The sequence below is a fragment of the Myxocyprinus asiaticus genome, chromosome 12 (genome assembly GCF_019703515.2).
Source record: "Myxocyprinus asiaticus isolate MX2 ecotype Aquarium Trade chromosome 12, UBuf_Myxa_2, whole genome shotgun sequence".
Lineage (NCBI taxonomy): Eukaryota > Metazoa > Chordata > Actinopteri > Cypriniformes > Catostomidae > Myxocyprinus > Myxocyprinus asiaticus.
Genome location: NC_059355.1, coordinates 41,837,558 through 41,864,148, shown reverse-complemented (window position 1 = coordinate 41,864,148; position 26,591 = coordinate 41,837,558). Strand labels below are relative to the sequence as shown.

The following is a 26,591-nucleotide window of genomic DNA, read 5'->3' as shown; positions in this document are numbered from 1 at the left end:
ACATTAGTTAATAACGTTAGTTAACATGAACTAACAATGAACATTACTTTTAAAGCATTTAATATTCATAGTTTATGTTAATTTCAACATATACTAATACATTTTTAAAATCAAAAGTTGTACTTATTAACATTAGTTAGTGCACTATGAACTAACATGAACCAATGATGAACAATTGTATTTTTATTAACTAACATTAACAATATAAATTAATTCTGTAAATAAATGGATTGTTAATTGTTTGTTCATGATACCTAATGCATTATCTAATGATAACAGATGGAACCTTATTGTTAAGTGTTACCAATGTTTTGTTTTGTTTTTTTGTAAGGGTTATGAATTGCTTTAGCATACCAAATTATAGTTACTTGCCTTGTGTGTTTTTTGATAGTGAATACATTTAATTAATGGACTACAGCACTGATTAATACATATTGATTATTATAGCAACAATCATTGAAGAACCCATCAATTTGATCAATATGCTGAATTTGTAACAGTATGCTGCTCTTAAATGGTTATAAGGCACTCTATCACCAGGACAGATTATATATTGCTTCCCATTTCTCCTTGAATCAGAGCCATTTAGCATATTTTGTCATGAATATTAATATTTGGAAGTTCTAGTCATCCATTTAAATATGCATATCTATAATCTGCTCACAAAGAGACTCTCTAAATTCTTTATTCCCATGACTAACATGTTTAATTATTTTTGAAGCGTTACCATCATTTGTTTGTGCATTGTCCAGAAGCTCTCAGTTTGCACAACTTGAAGTTCTTTGAACACAAAGTAAAAAAGTTTTTTCACATATTTGTCATGCCCACGAGTGTTATGCACTAAAATGAAAAGCTGCCATTTGTTACAAAATATTCCAGGGGGTTCTTAATTTATTTTTATTTATTATTTTATTCTCTAATCAACATGTAAAAAAAAAAAATAACATATTTGGAATATTGTTTAAATTGGTAAGCAACTTTTTTTTTTTTCTCAAGTCCTCAATATCACTTTTCATACAACTAACTTTAAGTAACATTAACTAACAAAAAGCCAGGTTCTTAATGACGTCATCCTCAAGGAAGTGACATTATTTTGGTGGTACAACAACAGCACAAATATCAGTAAATTTTAGCAATGGATTTTATGAATTCTGTGATGTTTTGAGGTAGTAGTTGGTTTGACTTATTCTATAACATTCCTCCAGTTTGATAAAATTACAGAAATAGGTATAATAACATTGACAATATTTCAAAAGTTATACAAATATACAAAAACAGACATGGCAAGGCAATCTCCACACAGTCAGCCTTTCCTTGGCAATGGCGGTCAGGTTATTTATCTGCAAGGTTAATGGGATTACAGCTGGTAACAAAGATAGTGGATTGAGACAAACATTTGCCCGTTGGACTGAAGGGAATGTTACAGAGGGTGATAGCTTTTGAGCTGAATGACTCAGCTGTAGCCCAAACAGATGGTACTCAACACACAAGTTGTAAAACAGTTTTATGGCTGGCGTTCCTGGTTATTCCTCCAAAAGATGATCTGAATATGGCACTGCATATTTGGAAACATTTTGCATTATCTTGCTTGCCAACTCAATTGTTTTTTAAAGCCACTTTTGTTCTGCTTTTGTTACATAACACAGAAAATATTTTCTTATCTTTTCTTATTTCATTGTTCTAATAGTGCATCCGGATAGTCCTTAGCAAACTCAAGACTGGAGCTGCTCTAGTTTTCTGAAGAGAGAAGTTTCCTCTGTGTTAATTTCCAGAGGATTACCTTGATCAGTTTTGTGTTTTATTAATGGAGACTTTTGATCAAGTTGAAGACAGTTTTTTTGTGGAAATTAGCATCATGCCTCAAATGCTGTTAACTGAGCTTGTATTGAACCCGGAATATTCCTTTATTCTGCAGCATGATCTGCAGAATGAAGCTTTGCACAAATCTTTACAGGAAATTCAGTCCTAGAGATCATGGCATCTTCTGACATTTCAACCAAATTCTGCTAAATCAAGGAGGATATGACCATAACTGCATGTTTTTTTTTTAACCATATCTCTTACTGGAACACCATCCAATTACCCTCTTTTCAGGAGGCCATTAGCACAGAAATGCTGTAATGTTTTCCATTAAATTTGTGGTGAGCTCTTTTGGCAACCATCTATCAACCACCTATGGGAACATCCCAGCAACCACTTAGCAACTGCCTGTGAGATCAGTCTGTAGCAACACCCTGGCAACAACTCAGAACCTCTTACATCACGTGGTGTGCATGATGCATTGGTGAACACTACTCTCTATTTTCTTCAGAAATGTCTGTAGCATATTTAACAAAGAAGAAATCCATATAATTACAAAGGATTTTCCCCACCATAAAATGTCTCATTGGATGTTGAATTTGCATCTATGGCCTTTTACAGCATATTTAATTAGTATTTTTACTCTGTCCATTATGCCCAGGGCACACCACAAACAGCATAATCATTTATATATTTTTATGCCAGCCTCATTTTACAGTAAACCCCAATTGTTTACAATGAAAGTTAGCTTGAAAATAAATCAGTTTATGTTATCGTTGTGTATCTCTCAAAATTGCCAGACCTGAGAAGGAAGAAAAAAATTCCTGTTGTTTCATTATCATTATCATTATCATTATCTCGCTTCTGTCTCTTTCTGGGAATCAGATCACGCAGAATTAATCCAATTAGTGTCTCTGTTAATTACTCTGCTATTCCAAGACTGAGATATAAATTAGAGCTTTCAAATTGTTTGGTTAGATTGTTTTGAACACTAATTAAAATGCAGTGAGAATTATAAGAATTGGCGGGACATGGAAGATTGAAGAATGATTTCTCTCCCAAAAGTGAAAGAAAGAAAGAAAGAAAAAGTAATTAATTTAAAAAGTAAAAAATAAATAAATAACAATTAAAGTTAAAATACAGTCACAACTGTGGCAAAAGGTTTGGGACTTAATGCATCTTCAACTGGCCAAGAACTGCCTACTTAGACAGGAAGAGCTGTCTAACTGGCATGTAAATTGTTGCCGTTACTTGCAGATTTATGGCGGGTTTATCTGATATAATGTCATACCATAATAAATGACCAGCATAAGGAAAAAAAATTGTTAAATAATGGTGCTGCATTCTTTACAAGTGATAGCACAGACAAACACACAGAAAAATACCAGAAAATGTGTTGAGAGTCTAAGTACAGTACAGAAAACCTAAATACATACTATTCTGTCTGTATTCCTGTCATTGCAACTAGTGGTTAAACAACTGAATATGATTCTCCACACAGCTGAATGTGCTGTGGAAAGATACTTGGTTCAAAATATTGTAAGTCACCCATTGAAGCAAAAGCTGAAAATCTTTTGAGTAGATGAGGCCGTATTATAGCTTTATTGACATTTCCGCTGTAAACAGAAAGGTCATGTAAAGTAATGGCTGATAAAGGGTAATATATCTGGAAAAGATGATGAGTCATACAACAAAGTAATTATACAAGTTCCTTTGCAAAATAAATGTAGGCCTATATGTAACCAAATTTGTCTGTAATGTAGGTAAATAAGGGAATCCATATATTAATCTATAATAAGTCATATAAAAGTGCTAGAGATATAAAATATAAGAACTGCAAATTCATGTTTAAATCCAGGCTTATTCTAAACTGATTGGAGCTCTAAGAGAAATAAAATATTTCACTGTAATTGCATCTGTCAGGGAACAGTTTGAAAATGCACACATGTAGGACAAAATGTCTCATGCTGCCTTGAAGTCGATGTGTCGATAAAAAATTCAAAAGGGCTTTGAGGCACAGTATCTTCACTATAATCCATAGTGATGCCCTTAAATGCTTTTAAGAGATATTTCAGCAGAAGCTCTCAACAACCAGTGAAAGGTAATGAAGCCATCAGGGCATAATTCATTCATTCACTCTGAGAGTGCTTAAGGCATAATCTGTGGTTAGACATAAACTTTGGGGTCCATAAATCCTAGATCTTTTAGGTAACAAGCTTTTCAGGCTTGAACTTTGTCCAGCGTCTTGTAATTCGGCAGCTGAATGTTTTGGTGATTGGATTATAATTTCAGTTTGTGGAGAACCTACTCTTCTCTTTTCAAAACGCTTGATGGGTTAAGTGTTACTGAATTTCAGTGTTTCTTTCATTTTTTGGGACACAGAAGAATTTTTTTTTGAAGAATGCTTACGCTTCTCTTTTCCATTCAAATGAATCCATATAGTGGCCAGGGACTGTAAAGATCCAAACAGAATGAAATGTAGTCATTCAATGAAGACGTGTGAAAATATCATAAGCATTGGTTCTTGCATATTTTATTACTGATCACGACATGCCAAGTTTGAATATGTTGATGCTTTAGATTTGAAAGCTAGTGCAGTGCATAAGGACGGAAATTTTGGTCTATTCCTTTCATAAAGCCATCGTATGGCTTAACAGTGATTCCTTGTAGTGCTTTTTTTTTTTTTCTTCTTTTTTTTTGTCCTTTCTGATTACCGCCAGCTTTCAATGTATGGAAAAGGGCAGGATAACAGAAAACATCCTCTTTTGCATTGCATAGAAGAAAGAAAGATATAAAGGTTTGATTAGACATTAGGTTAAGTAAATGAATTTACATTTTTGGATAAACTATTCCTTTAAGCCTACTAAAGAGTCTCACGAATTATGATGTCAGATCTAGGCCTTTTTCTCAGTCTGTGATGTCGAGTTGATAGGTTTCATCTTTGATGTGTTAGTGAAAATATGTTGCATCTTGAGAGTGCAGCACAGAAGAGATGCTACAAAACTGTCAGCTGTCATGACTCCCTCAGCACATCTCTCCGTGCGATGCAGTAGAAGCTGTTGCATCTTGAGAACTTGTGAACTGTGATGTTTGAGGTGACTGGTTGTCAGACATTTGTATGGTCTTTAAGGACCAACACAGTGGAGACATTGAGAGACTTTTACAATAGCCCCAAATATAAAGGGTCCCACTCACTAATAGCGCTTTTCCACCGACAAGGTTCGGGGCGGGTTCCTGGGCCAGTGCAAATTCTTGAACTGTTCCGTGCATTTCCACTACACAATCCGGCCGTTCTGGGGCCGAAAACCTGGTTCGATACCGGCCCCAAAAGCTTGCTGGTCTCCATACAGAAACCATTTATGTGAAGAGGCGGAGAGCAGGATAATGTTTCATCAACAAATTTTTCACAAACAACAAAAGTAGCTACCGTCTGCAGCAAAGAGTACTTTCACTCTATAAAAACAATAAAAAACTCACAAAATTATCAGACATCAAAAGCGTTCAGGTAACGCGGATGAAACGAGCATTCTACTTGCGATATGGTCTTTACGGCGATCCGAGAGGAACTAGAGAGATCACAAAGGGGGAAAAATCATCTACGAGAAGATCCAGTACGAAATGATGCACGCAGGTTTGAATCAGACAATTGACCAAATAATAAACAAATTGAAAAACACTTAAGGGAGTGCAGGGACCATAAGAAGGACCTAAACAAAAGCGACAGTGGATGGAGCAACAATGTTTTGGACTCGGACATCGGGACATTAAATTCAGCCAGTCACGCTTGAGATAAACACCGAATCGCGGTGTCCTCTGCTGCTGATCTCAGTAAGTTATTATATTTGTCAACTTTATTAGATTTCCTTACACTGTTGTCCTCTTATTTTGTGCATTGTGTTGTTCTGGTTCCGAAGTCAGTGGAAAGCACTTACTTATGAAAGGCTCCAGATTGCCCCGGCCGTGAACCAGCGTAGCACAGGCTCAGCACGCGAATCATCGCCATTTCGGTGGAAAAGGGCTACAAACGTGTGTGGCAGCGGGGGAGTGGTCAAGCGTCCGTCCGGAGAGAGAGAAAGCGGTAAGGGTGCTGGCACCTGAGCTAGATTATGTTTAACACCTGTCTCTAATTCCAGTGAGCATGGGGAGAGCAGCATATAAACAGCCACGCCACCAGCAGCTGAGAGTGAGAGAGACTGGCACAAGGAAGGCCACGGTGCTACAGAAGCTGTCGTGTTTAATCTTTTGTGTTTGTGAAGCTAAAGTGTTTAAGTAACTATATGCCTGTGAAGCTGATGTCTTTAAATAACTCCGTGCCTGTGAGATTGATGAGTCTGTGAAATTGTAAAGCATTAAGGTGGCCAATTATACGCATACCTGAATCTAGAAACCTCGCTTCCCTGTTCTCCTTCCCTTCTGCCTATGAGGATGTATTACAATGTGTAGACAAACGTATTTGTGATATATATATATATATATATATATATATATATATATATATATATATATATATATATATATATTGCACTCGGACGCTTCACTGTGTATATCACTCCGCTTGTGTTCCTGCTGTTCTAAACTAAAGTGTAAGAGCAGTGCAGATGTGGTAAGAGCTATCTGTCTCTTTACATTTAATATTGTGACATTACATATTTTAGCCAGCAGGTGGAAGCAAAAGACCACTTTTGTGTGTAATATGAGCTAGTTGGTGACGTGAAGTGAGTCAGCGTCACTCAGTGTTTATATTCAACAGCACTCCGTGATCGCTCATATTAATACTACACTACTAAAGCTAGAAAATAACTTCAAATGGCTTTAAACTAACAACTTCAGCATTACGGCTCATCACAGCTGAGAGACACAACAGACGGATTAATTACACAAACTCAAGGTGCTTACCTCTTACCGGAGTTTCCACATTGGAAAGGACGAACTGTTCAAAATGGCGGAGAATACTGCTGTTTCTTTAGGTCTCTTGCGCACCAGCTACCGCAAAATAGGGCAGAATACCTGCTTGAACGGCTATTTTTCCAATGAGAAAATAGGATGAATTTCACAAAAATGACTTTATCTTCAGAAAGCTGACTAACTGACTCCATCTCTCTCTCTCTCTCTCTCTCTCGCTCACACACACACACACACACACACACACACACACAATTACACAGCTTCAATGCAAATCAGTGTTTTATTTCCATTTATTTCTTGATTTGGCAAGTAGTCTTGTAATAGACTGAATAGTGTAGAGTCACACTGCCATTTTTACAGAATAAACACCAACAGAACTCTGACACAAACCGAAGGTGGAATTTAGCTGTTCATCAGTTTCTTTATTCTCTCATAATTACATAATTTAAATGCAAATCAATATAAAATGTACATGTATTTACTGTATTTATATGGTTAGTAGCCGTGTAGTAAGTGGAATAATGTACAGTCAGCCGGTTGTTATTCCAAAATAAACTCCTTCAGGTTGATACAAGACCCCTCCGCTTCTTGTCGGGATTCCTGATCACCCTGTAAGGGTTGATTTTGCGGTAACAACTGGCTGACTATACATTATCCCTTATATAAACCCCTTCAGGATGTTACAACACCTGGTCACCCTGTCGGGTTTTTTTTTTCCCGCAATAACAACTTTACTAAGGGCATCTTTAGTGAGCGTAAATTCCACATGTAAAATGCAGTCATCTCAATAAGAATCTGCTTGATCTGGAATTTCACTATGCAAAATTTGTATGGGGTTCAAGTGTGGTGAACTTCGACAAGAAAATTTACAACGTTGACCAACAGGAAACTTAGGCAGTGATCTCTGTGTGGGCAGTGGTTTGTACATAACTACACTACATATTCACAATATATGAGGAAATACTGTGAGTTTCTTCATAACCTCATTCCCCCTCATTATGTGCAGCATAAAAAAGAGGCTGCTTGACAAGTAGTTTTTGGGGGTTTCAAACACACTTAAATTCACCCACGCCTTCTTCGCCTGCAGAATTTTGCATTGCAAAGGTGAATGTGACCATGCCTTAAAGATATGTTCGCATACTGTGACAAATCGCTGTTCAGAAGGGGTTGCGTGAAAAGTCCTAACATGGAGATAGTTTGGGCAGATGATGTTGGAGTGTTTTATGCAAATTACTAACTGCATACTCTCTCCTTTAGAATAATACAAATTCATCAACATTACCAAGAACAATTTGTTCAAACAAATTTATGTGTGTATGCTCCTGTTGTGAATCCAGTGAAAATTTTGCAAGATAACTTTTTGCCGCAGTTAAGTATGTAACTTCTATGCAATTATTAGTGAATGAGACCCAAAGAGAGCAATCCACCAATCACGCTTTTATTGAGTCGACAGAAAGGATCCATTACCCTGGCAGGGGGAATGTAGTCTCACTGTCACAGTTCAGAGACACGGGCAGAACCGATTGTTTAGTCTGTGACGGGAAGAGATTAAACAGTTCAATGAAGATTTGTAGCGTGTCAGTTGGATGGACAGAGACGGCGTGCAGGAAATAACATAGCGCGGAAGCTTAAAATGAGAACAGCGTCTTGGTCCATTCACAAAGGAACTAGGAACCCAGAATTAATTAGGAGATCAGAGAGTGTAGGGAATTTGACTCGGCTTTGCACAGGTGTTTTAAATCTATTTCAGAGAATATGGTGACCTGCTTTGCAGCAGGGGACTTATGTCAAAGGGAGTTAAATTTGGAGGAGCGATTGAGTGTTTAAAGTGAAGTGTCTTTGTGTTTATGTCCAATCCTACTGACACAGAAGCAGACAGCTGGTTCGTGCACACCATGCCAGCACTTAACAGATCAGAATGGAGAACCTGGTCCAAGGGGAAATCAATGGGGAGGTAGAAAGAGGTAATCAGGCATCCAACTAAGATTCATATTAGCACCGAGGCCTTGCGACCGGGCAGAAAAAACAAGTGGCTGACTGTGATCTGAACTGCCAGCCTAAAAGCAAAGACGAAGACCCCTGAGTAGGAATGATAAAAGCCAAAATAACCCTTCTGGCTTCAGGATGTATTTAAGTGGGCCGTGATGTGTTTGTTGACTTGGAATGTAGCTTTGGAGTATAGTGTCACTGTATACTACATCATGTTTTTCTTGCACAGCAGTATTGTCTCAATGCAAAATATTCAGAGCTGAGAAACCAGCTGCTTTTCTGTCACTGGAAAAATTGGTGTCAATTAGCGGAGCTCCCAAGGAGATTTCTGCACCGTAGCAGTGGGCCAAGAACTTTGGAATGACCTACTTGTCCTCTCATTAACTGGGTAAGAGGAGTAACCTTTCCTTTAAAGTGGAGAACTGTGACTTTATTCTCTCCCAATGGAAAGTGATTTGACCTTAATCTGTCAGATGGAAAAGAGAACTCCCCCCAATCTCTCTTGGTGTCCACGTTCCTGTCTCTGAGACGTAGCTATTGGGTTTATTTGGTCATGGCTAGGGATGGTCTAAACTGGAAGTCTAGTCATCCAACAATTGACTAGTCACATTGTGAAGTCAACTATACAGTATATACTGTGCATACAGATACTGTATATATAAATATAGTTTAACCTTTTCATGAGTAGGGTCTAAATTCCCCTGCAGTGCCCCCTAGAGTGAGATATTTTTGCATGTGGCACTGTACAGCCAGTACAGGGGTAGAGGGGGGCAGGGTGTAGACGAGTATTTTTTTATTTTATTTATATTTTTGATTTCTTGTCATGTCAAAAATAAAACAAAATACTCTATATAATATAGTAAACGTGAACAAATGGGTTATGTCTGCTGTACTGTATTTGTTTGATTTATTTAGTTTTTATAGCTGTAATAAATGAATGAGCAAATAATATCAGCAGTCCGGTTTACCTGTATGCACTGTTTGACTTCTCAGACATTGTGTGTGTGTGTGTGTGTGTGTGTGCACAGGTTTGGGTGGTTTACGAGGACATTTTTTTAGGTTACAAACTGGTAATTACAAGGGTATTATGCTATAAATGTGGTTTATTAGGACATTTCTAGTGTCCCCATAATTCAAATCGCTTAAAAAACATACTAAACAAAGTTTTTTGTGAGGTTAGGTTTAGGGGTAGGGTTAGGGTTAGGGGATAGAATCTATAGTTCGTAGAGTATAAAAATCATTATGTCTATGGAGAGTCCTCATGAGGATAGCCACACCAACGTGTGTCTGTGTGTGTGCGTGTGTGTGTGTGAGAGAGAGAGAGAGAGACAAGCGCTAATGAAAACAGACTTGGCTGCGTGCATCGGATAATCACGCACGATCAGCATGTTTTCACTGTGAGTATACGAGTTTTAAACTGTTGTCGTGGTGCTTTTGTGATCTGTTTTAGAAAACAAGCATATGATATGCCTGAAAAGATTGTTTGAGTTGCTGTTTGTGTGAATGAAATCTGCATCTGCACCTAATAAGTAGACGTGGCTGCGTGCATGGGAAGATCGCATTTGAAATGATGGCTGTACATATACAAGCTGTGAACTGTTATCTTGATAATATCTTGATACAGTGTGTGTGTGTGTGTATATATATATATATATACATATATTTATATATATATATATATATATATATATACACACACACACACACTACTGGTCAAAAGTTTTGAAACACTTATTCATTCTTTATTATAATTTGTTTTTCACATTTTAGAATAACAGTAAAGTCATCAAAACTATGGAATAACATAAATGGAACTATGGGAATTATGTTGTGACTAAACAAAATCCAAAATAAATCAAAACTGTGTTATATTTTAGCATCTTCAAAGTAGTCACCCTTTGCCTAGAATTTGCAGACATGTACTCTTGACATTTTCTCAACCAACTTCTTGAGGTATCACCCTGGGATGCTTTTAATCTATGTTGGGCACTTATTGGCTGCTTTTCTTTATTATTTGGTCCAAGTCATCCATTTTTTTTTTTTTTTATAAAATTTTAGTTTTGTAATTAAATATATGAATATGTTGGCACAAAATTAATTTCAAACATTTAAGCATACACCTTCAGATCAAAAGATTTTTAAGATCATGAGAAACATTTCAGTCAAGTGTTTCAAAACTTTTGACCAGTGTGTGTGTGTATGTATGTATGTATGTATATATATATATATATATATATATATATATATATATATATATATATATATATATATATATATATATATATACTAGTTGACTTCACAAAGCAACTAGTCAATTGTTGGATGACTAAACATCCAATGTAGACCATCTCTAGCCCTGACCAAATACAACCCAATAGCTATGTCTCATATATTTATATAACTATATATATACATACATATATATATATATATATATATATATATATATATATATATATATATATATATATATATATAAAGATTGATGGATGGATGGGTGAATGGATGGATGGATTGATGGATTAATTGAGTTTTCCCTTTAAATGAACGATTCTACAGCCATACACACTCAGATAGACATTTTTGGAGAGTGACATTTTTATGTCCCACAATGATTGCTGCGTTTTAGACCACGTGGCAAGTTAAAAACAGGGTTGGGATTGTTACATTTAAAATGTATTCCATTACAAATGCTCATTACTTAGCAAAAAACTTAATCTGTACCTTAATCCAATTACCACAATAAGAAAGTCATGTAATCAGATTACTTTTGATTACCTTTTAATTACCTCAAGGTCACATGTGTAAATAAAGTCAAGTTAAAAGCAATATGATCTCGAAGACTTTTAGTTATGCCATCTGGATGCAAACAAACTGTGTTTGAATAATGTTATAAGTGATGTAAATATTATTATATAATAAGAAAAAAACATGAATAAGAGGGACACTGCCTCCTTTATAGTAAAACAGAATATGTTCAAATGTAGAACAGCTCAGTATTTTTAAGCAAATCAGGTAAGTCCTCATTCTGCCACAGAAAGTGTCTTATTTATACAATTAGAACAGATGCATTGAATTATGTCTTTGTTAATATTTACCAACCTGACAGGATAGATTCAAGAACACTGCAAAGTTGGATTCTGCCATGCATTGCAGTTAGCATGTAGACTAATTGTCACTATTTATTAACTTCTGGCTTCAATAGGTAGATCACAGGCTATCTTCATCATCATCATTATTAATAATGCAATGCCTCCAGTGTCTTTCCTCTGCTTGCTTCCTTGTTTAAGAAGGATTTTAATGGGAAAAAAATAATTCTAAAAAGAATAAAAACCGTTCTGTTTTAAAGAATAGATAGAAATAGATTTGAACCTTTTTAGTGTTTTTAATTGCTTCTTCCTAATTTTTATTAGTTTTTAAATGTTACATTTGCCAGAATTTCTCCCTCACACAGACTGTTCTCAAGAATACATTTAGAATAAGTAAATTAACCATTGCAACAGAACATAACATCTTCAATTCATTTGGTATTTATGTGTACAATTTGGGGGATTTTAACAAAGAAAAAAATGTATTCTGTCCTTTACTGCTGTTGTCGTTACATCACGAAGGCATTGCAGAGAACAACTTTAGAGTTTCAACCAAAGTATGGTGGAAATGAGAAGTGACAGTGAAGTTTCGAATGTATTGGTGTCCTGGTAATTCGGGCCATGCAATGGGGGGGTGGATGCTCGTTTCTCTGCTTCAATAAGGAACATGTTCCTTGCTGCTGTACCGCCAATCATGTGCAATTCGTGTCACAATACTCACATCTATTCCTGCTCCCACGAAAACGATCAACGGATGGCGAAACTACTGTATTAGGTAACGCGTATGACTCATTTTAGCTAACCTAGCTAACATGACTTTCATCTTGAAAATGCTACTTTAAATCATATGTTGGGTCCTTGGAAAATGACAGCATCTTCACAGCTTGAAGGCATAAATTGCACTGAACTGTAATGTTGTTTCCCTTTTCTCCTTTGAAAAGACAAGAATTAAAATAATACATTTTCTCCAATGGCTGTCGCGATGAAACAGTCCTTTTAATGGTTTGACATTGTTTGCCTCGAGAGCACAGTTTTGATGTGAGACAGGTATTATTTGCGCAAGTGACGGTAAGTGGCACTCCTGATTCACGTGAGTCACGAGAAAGAACCAGAAGAGATGTTTCTTTTGTTTCTTTTTTATAGTCTAAAAATTTTAATCCTGCTAGTAATGACAATTTTTATTGAATGTAACTGTAATCTGAATACATTGGGTTTTTATGGAACGTATTACAGTTAACACATTTTTTGTATCCTGATTATGTAACATTATTACATGTATTCCGTTACTCCCCAAGCCTGGTTAAAAACAGTACAACTTTTAAAAATGTGTCTCAAGATCCTTGAGTTCTGCTCCATTCTGTTTGGTTCCGTCCAACTGTTTCTGAATACAATAACAAATCTTACATAGAACGCACCCTTAAGGAATTGACAAATTGCTTCCAAAGGAATTGTGGACTAAATACTGGAGTATCAACCCCAGACCTCCTTTTCTTGAAGTCTTTGTTCTGAAAACTGCTTTCACACCAAGGCTCTAAGTTTACATCTCTCATCCACACTGGAACAGCATTTTCCTCTAACTAAAACAGAGACTTTTGAGAATGATCTCCATATAACCACATACTTTGGAAAACAATGAGGTTAGAAACCTGAAAACATAGTTTACAAATTTAAACAGATTAATGTGGATGTAGCCTAAATGAACCGAACTTTGACGTCAAACAGACTCAGTTTTGCACCAAAAGTTCTTCTGTGAAGCTCTCAAAATATCATCAGAATGCCATACATTATGGTAAATTATGTGGAACTGATCTTAGTTTGGAGTTGATAGACTTTTAGTGCAGAAGATTAGTGACAACATTATTCTCGACACCATGATCAGACCTTCCAGCCTGAGGGCAAAACTGATATGCAGCTGTCTTTGGACCTACTGCACATAATAATTTGGTTGTAACCTAAAAAAATTCCCCTAAACTGCAAGTGCCTTTTTGACTATGCATTGGCTTTATCCCCACGGACTGACACAGGTCGGTGTGTGCATGAGATAGCGTTGTGATGGCAACTGGGCACCTTTTGGCCAATCCCATGAGGCTTTTCTCATCTCCTCCCACTTTCCGCTTTCTAGGCTGGCAAGAATCTCAGAGCGAGTGGTAATGATGATGAAATTATAGTGGTTAGTTAGATTCCCTACCTCATAAGAGAGTTCGGTTGCCATAGCAGTGTGTTTAATCTGAGTTATTATAGGAGTTATTAGCTTCAGGCTCACATTTTTGCTCTTCGGAAATTACAATAATGTATTACTGTGTACGTTTGTCCTTGTAGGAACCTGGGAAATAGTGATTAAAATGACAGCTTCCCTTAGGAAGCTTCCTTGAGCTTGTTTGTTGTTGGCACAGCTTTCTGAAGAGAAAAATCAGTGCAAAAGTTAATGCACTTAAGATTAGTATTAGCTTTATTTAGCTACTAACACTATAATACCATCCACACTTTTAACTGTTTAGCATAGCCCTCTACATTTCACAGTATTCATATAATGTGTGGGAGACTTAATTTGATGTGCAAGCCATATACCATTAAAAGGCAATTTATATACAGTACACCACTTTGACCAGTGGTGATTTCTCAGGGCCAGCAAAGCCTTCTCTGCTGCTGTAACATGCCTAATAAATTCTCATTGACCTTCTTGCCTGATATTTTGAGAGCTTCACAGAAGAACTTTTGGTGCAAAACTGAGTCTGAATCGCTTTCCACTCCTAATTCATCTAAAAAACAAATAGCAAAAAACAAAAAGTTTATCCAATCAGAATTTATTCCTCAATGCTTACAAGCAAAGTGTGATAACTGTTTCACAAATCGCATGCTGCATGAGTCTGAGCTCCACCCCGTCATGCCTTCAGAATTTCCAAAGAATCCCTCAACACTGCAGTGAATAGGCATCTAAAGTCGACTGTCAGATTTATCAGCCAATCATTTTGATTTATTTGTTCTTGGTGGGTGTGGTCTTTAGGATATATCCCAGTCCAGGCCTTCTAGCTGTCCTTGAGTGACGCAATCATGCTTTAAGTGATGTATGTAATTTGAAAGCGAAGAGCGCGAGATCTTTCTGACAAGTCAGCTGTCACTGCCACATCACCACTGAGAAAGAGATCCTTATGGATTTACAAACCTGAGATGTTCTGCATGATCAAGCGATTGATTAATTAAACAGGAAAGGAGGACTGATTTTCACTTCAAACAAATTAGTAAGTGCTTTTTGCATTATTATAGCAACATCAGGAGTTTTCTAAGTGTAAATTAGGCTGCTTGAGCATTCAGTGTGGGAGCAAGTTTTGAAAAGTAACCACGTACCCTGACGAAACAACATTTATTGCAAGCAGAATTTAAATTGCAAATATTATTAAAGACATTTTTCTTGGTATTAGATCTCCTTGGTTCTGGCTTTTGTGTGTGGACGTGTTTTTAAAATGTCAATTGGTATTATTAGTTGATTGCCTTGTAATGCATGATAGGCATGCTGTGTCTTATTAATTGTGAAACTCTTTTCTTAATGGCATGATTCGCACTGAAGGGCTAGACTTAAAATGCATGGGCCACGGCTGACTTGGGGTGCAATATGACTGCCGCCACAGTTAATGAAACCATTCATCAGTGTAGCGCTTCATGTGTGCTGAACTGCCGAATGTGTGGCTCTTGAGCATCAAATGATAGTGCAACCACATCAGCGAGAGGGATTGAGCTGCAGAGAAAGTGTGTTGAATTTGTGTTTTGCTAAATTTACACTGCAAATGTAGACTTTTCCTTGACTGGTAGGCAAAGACAAGTTGGTGTGTATAGTCAGCAGTGAAATTTTGCTCTGCTTTCTGAAATTATAAATGTTATAATTCTATTTTTTGTAAAGCTGCTAGATGACTTGAGTAGACTTAATATATTTGTGAAAATTTCAAAAAATTTTATAAGGTGTTTTATTGAGTGCTAGAAACCCTATTGTTTTTGCTCGGATTTGCTTTTATTAAAAAATATATATATATATTATTAGGGGGCCAAGCAGCGAAGCTGCTGGAACTCTATTGTAATTGTACTGATTTTCTTCTTTTTCTTAGCATCTACAGGATCTTTTCTGTCAAATGTGATTATTTTGGTCATCTTATCACATGTGCTTGGCCCCCGACAATAGTTGCTTGCGGCTATATTTATTATTATTATTTTTCTGCCTTAAAACTGATCGTGGAGCCCAAACCGTAAGGCCTAGAGACATGAAACTTGGTGGGAAGGTAGCACTCAGGTGCAAAGTATCGCCCCAATCGGCCTGACAGTGGTGCTATAGTGATCAAATAAAAAAGTTTTAATTTTTGGCCCATGACTTTTAAACTGTATGTCAGAGACTCAAGTGCCTTACATCATTGGAATCTGTGGCAAAACGTATATCTCCGATTTCATTTCCGTCATGAAAGATTTTCCGCCATATTGGATTTTTGCAAAACATACTTCTGCAAAATAGTCCTAGGCCGTTCATCCGATCGGGACAAAACTAGTGCCCAAAACATTTTCTATGGAGTCTAAATATCAATAATTATATAAAAAACATTTTTTACTTTTAATTAACGGTAGCTACAGTACAGCAAAATAAAAGACAACATTTACTTTTATGTAAATGGCTATAACTCTTGAACGAATTGAGATATTTTCACCAAACTTGACAAACTTATTTATAGGCTCAATCTGAGGAGGTTTAAAAAATAACGTGCAGTTTTGCCACTTGGTGGCGCTATAACAGGAAAAACATTAAATTAGCTATAAATACGGATCCGTTGGTCCGATTGACTTCAAACTTTGTATGCAGTGTGTGTGTCTTAGCTGCCATCATTGTCTGTGAGGACACTTGCATATGTTGAAAAACATCAGCCAATCAGCTTTCAGCAGCTATTAGACAAAGTTAACAAAGGTCGATTGGAATGAAACTTGGTGGACCTATTTGACTCTTGGCCTAAGAGATCTGTGCAATAGTTTAAAAAAAATCAGCCACTGGGAGGCGCTTTCACGATTTTTGTGAGCATTAACAGTTTTATATAATGCAGTGCTTTCAAAAAACACAAGTAATTCATATCATATGATAGCTTTTCTGATTCTGAACAACTTTGCCTCAAGAACCATTGGTGTCAGTCAAACCATTTTTTAAATATTGTTGGGCTATTTTACTTAAATAGCTATAACTCTTAAACGGAATGAGATATTGTCACGAAATTAGACACACTTTTGTAAGGGCTCATTCTGAGGACACACATACAAAGAAATTGTTCTTGGTCACTTGGTGGCGCTACAAAAATAACAATGTAAAATGACTTAAACAACGGGACCTCTATTCCCATCGAGTTGGCATTTTGTATTCAATTTGTGCATTGTCTTTGTTGCATATTGTTTAAGAAATGCTTAATATAATGCAGAACATGTTGAACCCCCATAATTGCTGCTTGCAGCTACATTTATTATTATTAATCTTCTGCCGCAAAACTCATCGTGCAGACCAAACCGTAAGTCCTAGAGACCTGAAACTTTCGGGATGGTAGTACTCCAGCTGACAGTGGACGCAATGTTTCGCCCCAATCGGACACATGGTGGCGCTACAGTTATCAAACAAACAAATTTGGAAAAATGCCCATAACTGTTGAACCATATGTCACTCAAGTGCCTTATATCATTGGATTCCTTGGCTCAAGACGAAAAAAATAACTATCTCCAATTTCATTTCCGTCATAAAATTTTTTCACAATTTGTGATTTTTCGTAAAAATCTACTTTTGCAAACTAGTCCTAGGCTGTTTGACAGATTGGAACCAAACCATTTTTACTTAAAAGGCTATAACTTTTGAACCGAAATAGCTATCTTCACCAAACTTGACATACTAATGTAGGGGATCATTCTGAGGACAAAAAAATGTTGCCGGCGATTGGCCACTTGTTGGTACTATAATTTGAACAAACATGAAAATGGCTCTTTCTCTGTGACTGTTGCCCCGATTGACTTGAAATTTTGTATGTAGCCTCTTTGTGCAACACCCCATCAATACCTAAGAGGACATTTGCATATCTATCACATTTTATCACTGTTTTATGTGACATCTGACAACAAGCACATTTGTAATTGATTTACTGATTAATAATTAAAGTGCTTTAAATGCTTGAATCCCATTAATCGCTGTTTACAGCTATATTTTCATTTTGTATTTGTGCGTTAACCTCGTGAGACTCCGTGTCCACATATGTGGACGTTGTATTTTGGCTTTGCTATATGCAACACATAATTTAAATGAATTAAAACCGACTGTCATTTAAGGGTTAAACTACTGGCACCCACGTCATAGCGTGACATTGATTTCCTGGAAGCGCTACTTCAGGCACAGCACCAACAAAAGTGCCTCTGATAAGAAACCTCTAAGTTTTTTGATTGAAACCTGATTATTTGTAAAGATTAGCATCTCTAGTTTCGTTTGATGTGCCGCTTTAAAAAAATCCATATATTTTTCGCACATTAACACATCTGTGGGTCAGTTTGCTTCATTTTAATGTAAATTTTGTTATTGTTTTATTTTGTTATCACTGTACAATATGGTTCTATTCATTAACATTAGTAAATGCATTCCTAAATATTTACTGTGCATTTGCACATTTCACAATTTCAGGTTACTTAAAAGGTGTCAGTTTCATAAAAAAAAAAAACAAAAAAAAAACAGAAAGTACTAAATACTCATCAAGGTTAATTTTTTGAACTAATTTGTATGATTCAATTTTTCCCAACTCAAAACAATTAAGTATTTTGAGCACTGGGGTTTACAGTGCAGTTATGTTGATCAACACTTTTTAGATCAACTAAAGATTTACATTTTCGTCCTTTGCAAACTCCCGTTTTTATTTTTATTTTTGGTAACAAACATATATTCACATTTATTCAGTGCTAGTGTAACCGGTCCTACTTGACCCGCTCTGAGCAGCCTCTAGCGTCAGTCGCTAGTGCGCCTCTTGAGGCCAGGGCAGTGAGGTTTACACACTCTGCACAGCTACCTACTAGCTTGCACTGTTACATTCACCCCCCTACACCTCACTCCCATCCGGGTCATGGCACCACTGTAACCGGTCCTACTCAACCCACTCCGAACGGGATTCTAACCGCCGTCTCTGGCATCAGAGACCGGAACACTACGAGGCGGCTAAAGACCACAGCCTCTAGTGTCAGTCGCTAGTGTGCCTCTTGAGGCCAGGGGAATTTACACACACTGCACTGCTACCTTCACAGCTCCTCAATAGTTTTTCTTGTGGTCATTTACGATAAAAACCTTGGTCTCAAGAGTGAGACACTAGGAACACCAGTCATGGGCTTGATTCCCAGAGATCACTAATGAAAAGTATACCATAAATGTATTGTAAGTTGCTTTTATAAGTGTCTTTGATTAAAAAAAAAAATAATAAAATAAAATAAAATAAAAAATTGTTCCATTTTTATTTGTTCATATCCATTCTCAGGGACCTATGGACCTCGGAGATGGGCCTCTGCTTATCCAGAGTGCGGTGAAAAGAATCAGTCCCCAGTGGATATCCTTGATCAAGATTCCCAGTTCTCTCAGGAGTGCCAAGAACTCACACTAGATGGCTTTGAAACCAAGTCGTCAAACAGAACCACCATGAAGAACACAGGAAAAACAGGTTTGTCTAGAATTAAACTCAAAAATGCAAATTATAATAATATATGATAAATGTTAATTATAATAATTTACTCAACCTAATGTTGTTCCCAACCCATATGACTGACTGACTTCTGTGGAACACAAAGGTAGATGTTAGGCAGAATGTTATCTTCAGTCATCATTCACTTTCATTGCATCTTTTTTCTATACAATGAAAGTGAATGGTGACTGAGACTGTAATTTCTCCTAACATCTGAGTAAATTATGACAGAATTTATATTTTTGGATTGAAAACTATCTTTTTAACAAAACTGGTCTGCTCTCAAGATCATTGGAACAATTGTGAAAACACTCTTGACAATCATTGCACACTTTGCTTAAGGCCACCTAAATGTTTAAATATATCAGAATAATTTCACTGTACGAAACAGTCAGAGCTTGCAAGCTTTCCATCATGACAGTCAATTGCATCATCCCAGTGAGGGTTTGAAAGTTCTCTTCCCTGATCAGTCAAAGTCAAAGCCCAAGTAAATATCAGACAGGCTGTCCGCAAAGTCTAACAGCTCCCTCACTCAGATCCTTTAAGATTCCTCTGGATTCCATAATTCCTGTACATCTGTTGTGAAAATCTGAACAGCGTTAATTATAACTTATTCCAAGAATTAAATGAATAGGATAAGATATATTGCGGTGAGTATGCTCAGTGAGATTTTCAAAAAACTGTCACTGTCTGTAAATATTGTTATAGAAAAAATTCTTTTTCTGTTCTCCATTCTCCAAATTTTTGCTTGTATTACTTCTAATTTACAGTTGCCATTAAAAGATTGAGGATGCGATAAAAACGATAAAGGTTGCATTTACAAAAAGTACTGTAGTGGTGCCATGGTACAGTGACGTTATCAGGGTAGTACTTTGATTTACACTACCTTTCAACTGTTTGGACACTTGACTGAATTTATGATCTTTAAAACTTTTTTGATCTAAACTTATGTTTATATGTTTGAAATTAGTTTGTAGACCAATATAAATTTTGCCTACCTATGAATTTCTTTACAAAATTAAAATTTTATTTATTTGGATAAGTTTTAATTTTAATGGATAAGTTGGACAGGATAGTAAGGAAAAGAAGCCAAAAAGTGCCCAGAATACATGGGAACTCTTTCAATACAATGTAAAAAGCATTTCAGGTGGCACTCCATGAAGTTGGTTGAGAGAAGCCCAGAGTTTTAATCTAAGGGTTGTTACTTAAAGAAAAGCAGGGCTATAAAAGTAAAAAAAAAAAGAAAAAAAAAAAATTTAGTGTCTATTTACATTTTAAATTGTTTTTCCAATTTAGTTTTGTTTTCATTAGTTTATACTCTGTGATGTTTAGTTTATTATTATTTAGTGCATTTAGGTTTTATTGTATTTTTAGGCCTGCCAAAGCTGTTATTGTTATCTAGAGTAAGTTTTATGTTTAATGAAGGCAGTTTGTACATTTCTCATTTAAGCCTATAAAATACTGCTGAGTTTAAAAAACAAAACGTATAATTTGTGTACACTGGATTTTAGGTTTTAGAGTCATGAAAATGTATAATTAGTTTAGTTGTATTTTTCCAATTATCTTAACGATAACAACCCTGCTTTGTATTATCTCAAATGTTTCCTTTTTGTTGGTGTAATTGCACTAATTTTGCACCATTTTTATCACACTCTCTAGTGCACTATATCCACTTCTGAGTTGATTTTGGGAACACTTGCCAGGAACATCAACACACTATGGCGTAAAACCCATAAGGGCTTTTTCCACTGTTTACAAAGCACAGCATTAGATCCTTTAAAACCCTGGCATCAACTTCCTCTCCTGAGTACCGCGAGTCTTTAGCTCAGTGTGTGCATACAGCGATATTTGTGTGTATTCACCAAAAGAACCATCTCACCACAAACATTCCTCTCATCCTCTAGAATCAGTTTGTTTATTCTCAAGCCATCTCTTAAGTTTATTTAAGAATTAAGCACAGATTTCCATGCAAGAGCTTTTGCGATGCGAGATTTGCTTGAGTGGTTTCTTGTACTTCATCCTTTGAAGTGCAAGAATTACGCTCAGCAATGGATAAGAATTTGACCCCTTTTGTTATAATGAGAGAAATGCAGTCAGCACTGAGTATCTGGCAAAGCGATGAAAGTTATGTCCAGTTTAATATAATATGATCTAATAATAACATATTTTAGTGGCACACTAAATGAAAAGCAATGAAAGTTGTCATTTAAAACTGCAGGAGTCCTGAGGAATGAATTGAAGTGCCCTCAAAAGACACATTGTAAAGATAATATCGTTATGATCTGCTTGCCTGTGAAATGGTGTAAAATTGTTAGAAATGTTGCTTGCTCTTTAGTCTTAGGAACTGTATTTGAGTCAGTCTCAGTTGATTTTTTATGTATACATGTGCTAATAAGATGTCTTTGACCATTGTGTGACATCTTAGGACTATGCAGATTTTTATGCAGTGTCAAGTTTAAAGTATACAAAACGCATCTCAGAATACTTCATATTCATTACACTGCGTTTAGCTTTTTTGCCACAAGAATGCAATAGGTCTGAATGGCCTCTTAATGCCTTTTGAGTTCATTAATGGACTTATTTGTTAAGTATTCCATCATAACACTATACCTAACTGTGACGAGGGGGAGGGCGGTGCCGGGCCGTGTCTATGCACGCCCAGCCCCCAATCGGGCTAATCAGCTGAGGAGAGTGATTAGTGCAGTTTGAGAGAGAGAGCCACACGCAGCTGCCATGTGTGTATTTGGGTGTGTGTCTTTTTGTTTAAATTAAATATTATTTTGACTATTCAGCTGGTTCCCGCCTCCTCCTTTCCCATTTTAACCTTGTTACACTTGTGCTGAAACCCGGGAAGGAGGAGGGATGCGCTGTCGTGGAGTCCTCGCCACTTCCATCCACCCAAAGGAGCAGCCACGGCCATCCACCAGGGGATGGAGGAGTCGCTGCCGGCTGCCTAGACGTGGAGGAATGGCCGCCGTCTGCGAGGAGAGGAGGGGCTGCCGTGTGTGTATTTGTGTGTGTCTTTTTGCTTAAATAAAATATTATTTTAACTGTTCAGCCGGTTCTCCTCCTCCTTTCCCATTTTAACCTTGTTACACTAACCCACCCCTCATTTAGTCTTTTCTTACAGTTAAAGGGGTGAAAATGTCCAAAATCTATACTCACTGAATTTGACTAATTAATTGGCCATGCAAAACTCAGCTTAACTTGTGACGAACTGTGTGGCCCAGCTAGACTAAGTGACATATATTATTTATGCGAGAAGTTATCCTATTTCAGCAGAAATGTGGGATGAGGAAAGATGACAGATTATTCAATTTGTTTACCAATGCAGGCATTAAAGAGGTAAGAGGTTGACCATTAATGCAGTATAATGTGACAGTCTGTGCCACAAGAGCTTGTGGAGCTCATTTATGTGTCTGTTTTGGACTGCAGCTTGAACACTCAGTTTTTTCCATGTCAGTATTTGTTTTATAGGTCCGTTGTCAACATAAAAAAGCTGGAATTCCCCTTAAGTATTTAACTGCAGTCTGTTTCCACCAAGCAATGCTGATTATTAAAATATAAATGTATATGAAGTAATAAAATCTGTCTGCATTATGTGTTGTTATACAGCTTCTACGCCTGTATGATTTCTTTCATATTCGCATACTAAAACATGAATTGTTATACTTTCCAAACAGTGATAGAAACATTCAGTTAATAATTTACAATATAATATAATATAATATAATAATTATATATTATAGTAATATCATATTCTTATACTAAAACATAATATTTAATGGTTATACTTTCAAAACATAGAATAATGAATGATAGAAAAATTCAATAAATAACTTTCAAAATAATGTAATATCAAATAATAATATCATATTTTCATAAAACATAATGTTTAATGGTTATATTTTCAATAGATAAATTCAATTTAAGAAATTCAAAAGAGTGATTATAATTATAAATAATTTCAAATGTTTATTATTAGATGCATTCAATTTTAAGTTCCTTCTGTCAACATATCTCCCATGCTTTTTAGGTCAAAGTTCAAAGCAAGGGAATGACCGTTCATGACTTACATTTCCTACTGTTTTCTGTCTTTTTTTCATTACAGTGTCTATTATTCTGAGGAATGATTACTTTGTGAGAGGGGCTGGTCTACCCGGACGCTTTAAAGCAGAGAAGGTGGAGTTTCACTGGGGCAGCACCAATGGCTCCGCTGGTTCTGAACACAGTATCAATGGCAAAAGGTTTCCAGTAGAGGTGAGAAAGGCACTCATTTTCACATTCAAAAATCGTAATTTGGGTGGACTGCAGAGGATAAGGATAACTGAGTTTTTTCAGTGGAGTTCAAGGATTCCACCTTGACTTGAGAAGGTTGATTGGGGTGCGCTAATCTGCACTTAATGAAGAACCTCTCAGTGAAACTCTGATCAATGAGTTTTATTGACTCACAGGGCGGCCGTTGCATTTCAGGCAAGTGCAACAATATTTGGCTTCCTTTTTCTTCTCAGGGTTGCATCTTTTACAATTATTTGTTGAGTTGTCCTCCACCAACTTGGCTTGGTGAGGAAATCAAAATATTTCTATTTAATATTTAATGAAATATTTTAATCAAACTAGAGTTTTTTATGAAGGGATTAATTTAATTGGAATTCCATTTGAGAAAACAGGATCCTTGTATGACAGCACCTTTAGGAGCCATTTACACTGAACGCATTTTTGCACGTTTCTGCGCTGTTTTTCAATTATTTTTCCAAGTAATCATACACTAGACGGACATCTTTGTCCATTGCGCAATGTCTCGCTGTGTTTTCAGCATCTTGCAAAGGAGCGTTTGATCTTTTTCAGAGGCCTTGTCAAGTTAAAAAACGCTTCTTATGGCAAGAACGCATTTGGGACATGCCCTGAGTGTCACGTGGTCTGATGCCCTTGTACAATCACAGCAATGTATTGGCTGGTGGCGCTTAAGTGATGCCCCTAGGGAGCTACGTCACGGGCTCCATAAAAGCGCTCGCTTTGGCGCAATCAAGTCAGATTTTCTGCAGGAAGGCATGAGCCGATGCAGCTTCTAGAGAGTATGGCCAGCATACGCAGCGTTTCGTTCCTACTCAGGGAACCAGGGTTACGTTTCACGTAACCGAGAAGTTCCCTTTTGTAGGAACTCAAGCTTCGTAATCGCATTGGGAATGATATACATTCATGCCATGCGAACATTAACTGCCAACTGTCTACGCCCGTGTGGCAAGCATATAGTGGCGCACAAGTGAGCTAAAGTGTCTGAATAAAACAGAGAAAATTATGAGTTTACTCCTGTTCCAACAGAGAGAACCTGGGAAGCAGGAGTCAAACCCTCATCCAAATTATAATATCTAACATATGTATGTGGAGAGGACCACCCTGCCACCATACAAATGTCCTCCAAGGACGCACCTCTAGCCAAAGCCCATAAGGATCCCATGCTCCTCCTAGAATTGGCTCGAATACCCAAAGGCGAAGGTAAACCGCACGCTTAGTAAGCACTTGAAATTGCATCAGTAAGCCAATAAAACAGCCTTTGCTCTTAGCTCTTAACACCAGTCTTAAACACCCTGGTGCCAAATCCATACATAAGTGATTGATCTACAGGTCATGCAAATCACCAACACTTTTAAACGATGCCAATGCTACTAGCAGGGCCATTTTAAAAATCAGAAACTTATAGCGACTGTTGCCAAGGGCTCAAACGGTGCATCCAAGAGCACCTCAAAACAACAGAAAAATCCCATAAGGGAACGGGGACGGGACGAAAAGCTCTAAGCCTGCGTACCCGGTGCATAAAACGAGAGACAAGAGAATGTCTACCGACAGAGATAATTAATAAGTGCATGCTCAGCCCTACAGTGGCAACATAGACTTTAAGGGTTGCCGGGGCAACCCCGCCCCCAAAATGCTCTTGCAAAAAAATCCAGCACTGTACTGCCAGGACAGTGAATTGGATTTTCATCTTGCACTGTACACCAAGAAGCAAAAATATGCCACTTGAATGTATAAATCTTACTAGTTGATGGAGCTCTAGCATTCAGAATGGTATCAACCACAATGGGGGATAACCTATTATTCAAAAGAGCGCCCCGTTGAGGGGCCATACACACAACTTCCACAAGTCCTGCTGGGGATGCCAAATACTGCCTCGAGCCTGAGACAATATGTCTGTTCTGACTGGAATCTCCCAAGGCATTTCCTCCAGGAGAGAGACCAGAGTAGAAAACCATTCTTGAGATGTCCAAAATGGCACCACTAACAGAAACCGAACACGATCCTCCAGAACTCTCCGGATTGATCGGTGGGAACGCATAAAGATGCATTGGTGGCCACTGATGAGCCAACGCATTGATGCCCAGCAGTAACGGGGGCGAGAGGGAAAGCCAGAGGGGACAGTGTGACGTCTCGCTTGAAGCGAATAGGTCCACTTCTGCTCTTCTGAACCTTCTCAAGATTTGTTCCATAATCTGAGGATGTAATGTCCACTCTCCTGGCATCAAGCTCTGTCTGGACAGGAGATCTGCCCCCAAATTCAACCAGCCCGGGACATGCACGGCTCATAGAGACAGCACATTGTCCCATGCCTACAGAAGAATGCAACGTGCCAGTCTCAGCATGGCATGAGAACGCACTCCTCCCTGGCAATTGATGTAGGACACCATCGTCCTGTTGTCCAACCGGATGAGGACATGGCTGCCCTGAATCTCATTGAGGAACATTTTTAACGCAGCACCGTGAATATCTCCAGACAGTGTATGTGTCAATATTGCCGCTAGCCCATCCAAACCCCATAGGCTGGACGATCCTTGTATACAGTCCCCCAACCAGTGGAGGAGGCATCTGTCATTATAACTTTGCATCGATACCTGTCCCAACGCAATGCCCAACATCAAAAAGCGGGTCCATTTCCATGGTAACAATTCAGTAGCACACACGCGTCACTTTGAAGTACCTTTGTGGAGTTCAGTCAGCACTGAAAAGGTCTTGCATGCAACATGCCTGGGGGGATGACAGCGGAAGCCGTGATCATGAGCCCCAAAAGCCAGTGAAATGTTCACACAGGGAGAACACGTCC

At 37.4% G+C, this 26,591-nt stretch overlaps 1 protein-coding gene across 2 annotated transcripts in view; it reads left to right on the top strand.

The window, feature by feature from the left end:
* Positions 1 to 26,591, top strand: part of LOC127449420 (receptor-type tyrosine-protein phosphatase gamma-like) — a 153,812-nt gene that overhangs the window by 69,136 nt on the left and 58,085 nt on the right. For both annotated transcript variants that reach the window (XM_051712831.1, XM_051712832.1), the window contains exons 3-4: positions 19,295 to 19,474; positions 23,607 to 23,755. In XM_051712831.1, coding sequence (XP_051568791.1) covers positions 19,295 to 19,474; positions 23,607 to 23,755 — 329 coding nt within the window. The remainder of the gene's footprint in view (positions 1 to 19,294; positions 19,475 to 23,606; positions 23,756 to 26,591) is intronic.